This window comes from Cynoglossus semilaevis, chromosome 13 (genome assembly GCF_000523025.1).
Source record: "Cynoglossus semilaevis isolate Cse_v1.0 chromosome 13, Cse_v1.0, whole genome shotgun sequence".
NCBI classification, from domain to species: Eukaryota; Metazoa; Chordata; class Actinopteri; order Pleuronectiformes; family Cynoglossidae; genus Cynoglossus; species Cynoglossus semilaevis.
This window is the reverse complement of record NC_024319.1, coordinates 3,901,641-3,908,519: the sequence shown is the minus strand read 5'-3', so window position 1 is coordinate 3,908,519 and position 6,879 is coordinate 3,901,641. Positions and strand designations below refer to the sequence as shown.

The 6,879-nt window shown below is 39.8% G+C and overlaps 1 protein-coding gene across 4 annotated transcripts in view; it reads right to left on the bottom strand.

The window, feature by feature from the left end:
* Window positions 1–227: 227 nt before the first annotated feature.
* Window positions 228–6,879, bottom strand: part of pdp1 (pyruvate dehydrogenase phosphatase catalytic subunit 1) — a 7,117-nt gene continuing 465 nt past the window's right edge. Inside the window, exons 2-11 of one of the 4 annotated variants that reach the window (XM_025061748.1) lie at window positions 4,892–5,179; window positions 4,644–4,811; window positions 3,870–4,081; window positions 3,577–3,658; window positions 3,135–3,229; window positions 2,866–3,034; window positions 2,564–2,782; window positions 1,890–2,303; window positions 1,682–1,685; window positions 228–1,527 (exon numbers count right to left, since the gene is read on the bottom strand). In XM_025061748.1, coding sequence (XP_024917516.1) covers window positions 1,923–2,303; window positions 2,564–2,782; window positions 2,866–3,034; window positions 3,135–3,229; window positions 3,577–3,658; window positions 3,870–4,081; window positions 4,644–4,811; window positions 4,892–5,125 — 1,560 coding nt within the window. In that variant the 5' untranslated portion in view covers window positions 5,126–5,179 and the 3' untranslated portion in view covers window positions 228–1,527; window positions 1,682–1,685; window positions 1,890–1,922. Of the gene's footprint in view, window positions 2,304–2,563; window positions 2,783–2,865; window positions 3,035–3,134; window positions 3,230–3,576; window positions 3,659–3,869; window positions 4,082–4,643; window positions 4,812–4,891; window positions 5,180–6,830; window positions 6,851–6,879 lie in introns of those variants that run through there. The other 3 variants (XM_025061746.1, XM_025061747.1, XM_008323034.2) reach the window with 3 other exon arrangements.

Sequence of the window (6,879 nt, the reverse complement as noted above, 5' to 3'; positions counted from 1 at the left end):
AACCTATTAGTATAGTGTGTTACATCTGATCAATCGTTGGTGATATTTAGGCATAAATAGGAAATAGCTTGCCACATTGACGTGGGCTTAGCAGTGAGTATTACCTTGTAAAAAAGGTGGCGTGGCCATCAGTTCCTGCAACTGGAACATTGTGTCGTGTTCCAGCTGTGTTTACTTCCAAACCCTGGGTCATCCATCAGAACACAGACACAAACTGTGGCTGCAGCTGGTAGTTCTCCGGGGTTTTATTAAAGCCTCTCAACATATAAAACATAATTCAGATCAGTTACATTTTATACATGTCCAGATATACACATGTGACACATTAAAGCAAAATAAATAACTTATAAGGTCTCACAATATTCCAATAGCTGTACTTCTGCCTGAGTACACAAGGGTCAGTGTTGTTCACAGGTAAGTATCTCATTGTGTACCGTCACCATTATTAATAACTTTGAGTTACTGTTGTCCAAATTGATGACGACCTTTCAGAAAAACACGATTCATTTAAAGACACCTAAGCTTGGTAAAGAACACGCTGTATTTTTACCTCCCTCATAAACACTGAGCCGAGTTGGATGGTGGAAAAGGTCAGCGTGTTCGTCTGCTCCAAACTGGTGGGAACATCACACTATTACATCCTCAATCAGTTAAAGCACCATTAACTGTTGAAGTAAAGTGTAGTCTAATGTCAACAAGTAATGGCGTAACAAAAAAAATTGGGAATATTTCTGTTTAGAGTTAATTCTTATTATTTTTAATATACAGTCAACATCCAGCTCTGAGGTTTTAACCTTCGTGTGGCTGGTGACCCTTTAAAAATGACACACTGTCTATTTTTGCTCCATGGTTACAGGTTGTAACCTGGTCCTAAGGCGAGCTGTAGAAGACTGATCCTCATTCCTTCTCAAGCACTTGGGGAAAAAAACTGAAACATTTGAGAAAACGCTGAGAAGGTGAGTCTGTGTAACAGAAAAACAATATTCTTTGTCTACAATCACTGTTTGGACTCTAATCTTAATAAAAATAATGCAGTATTTTGTTTTTATTCATCCTTTTGCTCTAGGACAAACATATGTTATATATGTTGATACTACCTCCAGTCTTAATGTCAAGTGAATCGCACTTGAACGTGTAAAAAATGAAAAAGACAACAAACATGAAACAATGATGGAAAACTTTGGAAAGCTCTTCAAAAGAATATGATAAAAGTTAAAATTTTGGGGGCTTTTTCTAAAACTGAATTATCAACTGCTTTTCTCTGAAAACACTCTTTTAAGGTTTTAAAAATTCAAATGCCAAACTCACAGTAAAAGTAGTGTGTTTATGGTAAGAGGTTGATTGTTGTGCAGGTTCGGTTCATCTGTTGGGTTCACTTGTCAGCTAGAGATTGTCAAAAGGTGTCACAGCTACTGGCCGTGTTATTTGGTGAACAGCCTGAAATGCAGATGACTTTACCCTGCAGTACCAACTACCACCATGGTGGCGATGCAACACTGGTGGTCAGTCCTTCAGAGACCACCGAGGCTGCAGGCCAAAAACAGGGGAATGGATTTTGGAAGACAGAAAGAAAGAAAGAAAAATAACTTTTACCCACTTTCAGTGGAATTTCAGTCACAGAAATTAGATGTTGTAACATCAACAGAACAGCAACAGAAATCACTTTGTAACAGCATCTCACCAACCTGTAAAGAAACAGATTAACAGAGAATATTGTCATAAATAAGGCAACGTTGGAAACTTCAGTCCTTTTCCTGGGCAACGCTAAATAAAAACATACAAATTCTGTACATCCATAGAGTTTAAAACAAAGTTGTACGTGTGAACTCAGTACAACCTGTTTGTCCGCAGAGTGTGTGCTTATGTGTGAAACTGCAGTAAATATTTACACAAGCCTGTGTCCCCGTCATCATGACGTCGGCTCAGGAACCTTCATTTGGTCTCTGTGTTCCAAACACGTGGGGGTTGAACTGGGCGACGATAATGGTGATGTCATCGCGGTACATGCGCGCCAGCTCCTCAGGCAGAGACAGCATTTTGGACAGCCTCTCATGATCCACCGTACCAAACTCGTTGTTTCCCACTGCGTGACGCATCAGGTGTGTCGCCACATTCTGGTCCTCGAAAGCCGAGGACAAACGAGCCTTCCTCTCCTCCAGGAGCCCCTGCATCTGTCCCAAGGTGACCCTGTAGCCCCCGACTTTAAGTGGCTGACGCTGATGTACTCCGGTCAGATACTCCCCCACGATACGAACCACTTCCTGTCGATGGAGCGTTTCCCAGAGGCCATCAGAGCCAATCACCTGCAGAGTAAACAAGTAAAATGCAAAAGAATCAGAAGCAAAATTCTGTAGGATCTGAAGATGAACAAAACTTAAAATAAAAACTTATGTAAACTGTGTAAATGTTTTGAAGACAAAAATATAAACTGGTCTGCAAAGGTCAATTTCTGGACCACTGTCCTTATTTTTGATTTAACTAAACAGGTTTGTCTCCAGAGCTGAAGTTGATATTCCTGTGAGAAGAAAGAACATCTGATTGGTTAATCCACTTCTTCTCTCACCAAAAATCGATCCTGTGGCCTTAGTTTGTGGTACGTGATCTCGGGCTCCGCCGTCAGGTAGGGTGGTGTGTGATAGTTGGGTGGTATGAACTTGGTGTGTTCGTTTTCGTGGAGCTGATCAGGGCCGGACTCCAACACACGCTTTTGAAGTTCAATACCCCACTTGAACTTCACATCGCCAAAAGCACGGAAAGGCATGAGGAGGCCGAGCAGCCGGTCCTGATGAGTGATAAAAAAAAAAATGTTTTAAAGACCAACAGACTCAGGAGCTTGGAGGAGTGAAGGTAAGTCTGTGAACTCACCTGTCGTATCACTGTCTTCCTCTCTGATGGAGGGTGCTCTCCCCGTATCCGTGACACCTCATCTTCGTTCTGGGCATTGTGGTCATTGGAGAGTGTGTGAGCAGTGAACGAGCCATCCTCCTCCTGCACGCCCAAAACCGCCCGAGCATCACCTGCATTGGCTATAAACCTTTATGAACAGGACAACAAAGGTTGGCCTAGAACTTTTTGATGAAAAAAAGGCTTTTAAATTTCTTGATTGAAATAAAGTAATCATTAATGGTGCGTACAAGTCTGATCCATCGATGTGGGCCACACATGCTGTCGCTCCAGAAAAGGCCACTCTTAGAACCCAGTAGTGGAGGAAAGCATTTGGATCTCCAACCTGCAACACAATAAAAAATAATAAATTGACAATTTATGTTTCAAGTGAGTTCATCTAAATGATGTTGCAAAAGGTTTTTAATGCATTAATAAAAACTGTAAATTGACTAAATGTCAAAACATATGTGAGATTATTAGATTAGATTTAAAATTATTAATCCCACACAGCCGCAAAAAAAAGGCGAAGAAAATATGGCGAAAGAAAAAAGATTTTAACAAAAAGGTGAAAATACATCAGGTTTAGAGTGCAATATGACAATTTGCTTGAAAATCTAGTTTCAGGCCTATTTATGAACAAAAACACCTTAAAATGAAAAATAGAAAAATGCCGCCAGACAGACTGCTCACCTGAGCCTCCAGAGAAATGTCATTGTCCAGTCTCTTGAAGGCACTCAGTAAAGCTTCACGGGTGTCCGGGACCTCTCCTGGGCTAAAATAAGAAACAGATGAAAAGGTTTGAGGCCAGAGGTTGACACAGTGACCGACATCTAAACCGATGGCAAAACAAACTAGTGTTCCTGTGTGTGGGGGGCCCAAACATGGAGCTGAAAACTAGAAATCCAGATAATTTCCCTCCAGTATTCCTCAACCTCTGAACTTGTATATCCCTGATCTTTGAGTACATTTTTTACAGGCCTTACCTGGTGAGATCAATTAACTCCTGCCAATATGTCCGCAAGCTCCTGAAGTAGAGCATCTGAGCCTCCCTGCTGAAGTAGTCGTTGGGATGTTTGTGCCACTGCAGGATGGGACTGAGGGCCCTGCCGGACTCCACTGCTGCCTCCAGTTCACACAGTGTGTTGTGTGGCAGCAAAGACACAGCAATGTAGTAAAACAACCTCTCACCCAGAGCCTGACAATAGGGCAGAAAAGTTGGAGTGCAAGTGCAAAGACAGTGTTAAAATTAGCAGTAATTATTATGAGTTTACACTGGTCACTAATCATTGTTCAGCTTCATACACACTATGGTGACTCAAATAATTTAAAAAAAAGTTGTGTAACTTTAGCAATGATATTTTGAGAAGCAGTCTCAATCTAAGGTCTATTAAAATTATGTGGACTTTCCTGGTATAGGAAATGTAATTTCTGTGAAGCCCTGAGGAAAGTTCCATATGTTTGTAATGGTGTTGTCTTAAAGTCAACAAGTCTTTTTTTATTTATTCTCTTTGAATTTTAAGTTGAATTCTTTATTTATTCTCTTTGAATTTTAAGTTTAATTTTTTAAAGACTTTTTAAAAAAAAATTAAATGTATTTATAATTTTATTTATTTGATAATTTTTATTTATTTATTTATTACATTTTTATGAATGGAAAACTTAATAAAGTCCCATTTCCAAAGGCTCTGTTGCAAGAAACATGAACAAATTAATGCAAGTAAAAGATGAGAACTGATGTAGTTGACAGGGGTTTATACCTGAGCGCAGGCACAGCCAGCATGGCCATCAAACACACTCAGTAACATCCCTCTGGTCTGCAGACAGGTGGCTGCACTGCGACGATCTTCTATGGGGGCGTTGGCTGGCAGCTGGTTACTCTCAAAACCCATCACTGACGACACATTCTTCCCATCAAACTCTGGCACCTTTAAGAACACCTACACGTCACACTACAAAATCTAACACGCAGAGATGTTCATCTGTTTAGTTGCGTCATCCTACATACCTTGAAGCTGTACTCGTTGGCTTTGAGAATAGAATTGACCTGCGGGGGTGTGAGGATGTAGCTGCGGAGGACGGAGGACATCTGGTAACTTCTTCTGTGCTGTCGACCTGAGGCAGGTCTGTGAGAGGCAGGTGCCTGGTGGCTCTGGGGCTGCTGGCATGGTAACAGGGCCGAGGCGGGAAGGAAGACCTTGGTTCGGGGTAATCCCCTGAACAGCTGATATGTAACGGACATGTCTGAGGGTCCGCTGAATGCACAGGCAAGAGTGCAATAGAGATTAATTTCCACCTGGTGAGGAGCAGACACAAAGACACAACAGTTGGTCAGCCACCTACGTAGTGAGCACCCGATGTTCTCTTTGTGGATCATTAGGTAAACACATTTTCCAGAGAGGATTGCGTAATAATATTGGGACATACTAAAAGAGGCAGGGGTCAAACATGCAGTCGAGGCACATTTTTGGGCACATATTTGTGCATAAAAGCACTTTCCTGCACTGGACACATTTTTAGAAAATAACACTTTGACATCTTCCAACCCTCCTGAGTATAGTATTCTCCTCATAAACAAAAAGAATCTCGTCCAAGCTAATAGTTACTAAATATATTTGAATATATATGAATTTTTACTGTATACACTGACTGTTGATGTGAACTTGTCAAGACAATCAACTACCCTATCCTCAAGTGTGAAGAGTGTGTAAGTCAGAGATCCTCCCAGGTCAACTTCTCTCCAATGTCAGCCGAGCTGCCCACCTCTACCACCAACTAAAATTAGCTGTGAGCCCTGACATTTGGATCTTCAAAATATTCAGTGCAGTTGTGACCCAGTGAACTACTCACTGACCAAATATCTCCATATAATGTGTCCTTGTTACCTAACCAGACTATATCCAGCACATTGAAGTTAAATGTGTCATTTCACTGGCTACAGATATTATAACTGGGTTCTATGAATTATTTGTCAGGTTGATTTAATCCAGCATTTTACTAATATGCATAAGTGGTATAGTTATTAGATAGATACTTGGTATAAACGAAACTGGTATGACAGCAGCTGCAGACTGGCTCTCATGCCACTGCTAAGCAAACAAAGAAAACTGGATTGTCCACTATTCGGTACAACACAAATCACGGAAATTCTTTTCTAATGTATGCATTTTTTTCTGGCACTTTGTACAGTTTACTTTTCTAATGTTTTTGACTTGCACCATTTCATCATTTACTTGGCCCATAAAGAATACATATCAGGATTTTCCCTCTCATTGGCATATGCTAAGGGGTCATTAGTAAATGCAAGTTACTAAGAATCTACAGTAAATCTACTTATAAAGACGAGACAGCTTTCTGAAACAAACTTTAAATAGATAAAATATAATACATAAAACATGACAGGTTTTACAAGTACAGCCAGAATATAATCTTTCATAAATTATATTTAAATAAATTAAATATAACAGTGAATCATGAAATCTACCCAACACCACTGTGAGACTCTATATTTTGTTTGAAAAAAAAATATATGTAAAACAACACATTTACAAAACATGTGTTCCAACACCACTGTGAGACTCTATATTTTATTTGAAAAAATATATATAAATATGTAAAACAACACAAAACATGTGGTTTTTTAATATTCTCTTATGTCCCTTTATATTTATTTTTACAGAATATATGGTTTTTTAAAATTATTCTATTTAAACAATACTACACAATGAGCGAGTCAAATACCTAGTACCTGTAGTGAACCAAAAAGTACTGTGTTGGCTTACTGGGCTGAGGTTATAATATTCTGAGCAAGATTTAAAGCATTTGTCCTTTAACATTTAATGCGATGTATTGTTTCTCCTAACGAGTTAGGTTGAACACACCGTTATAAAAGCAGGACTACATTTGAATGTCAAACAAGTGTAAAAAAAACCCGCTGAAAATCCTACCAAAGTCAGAGAGGGGCCCGCCTCAGCTCAGGGCTGTGGAATAGAATTG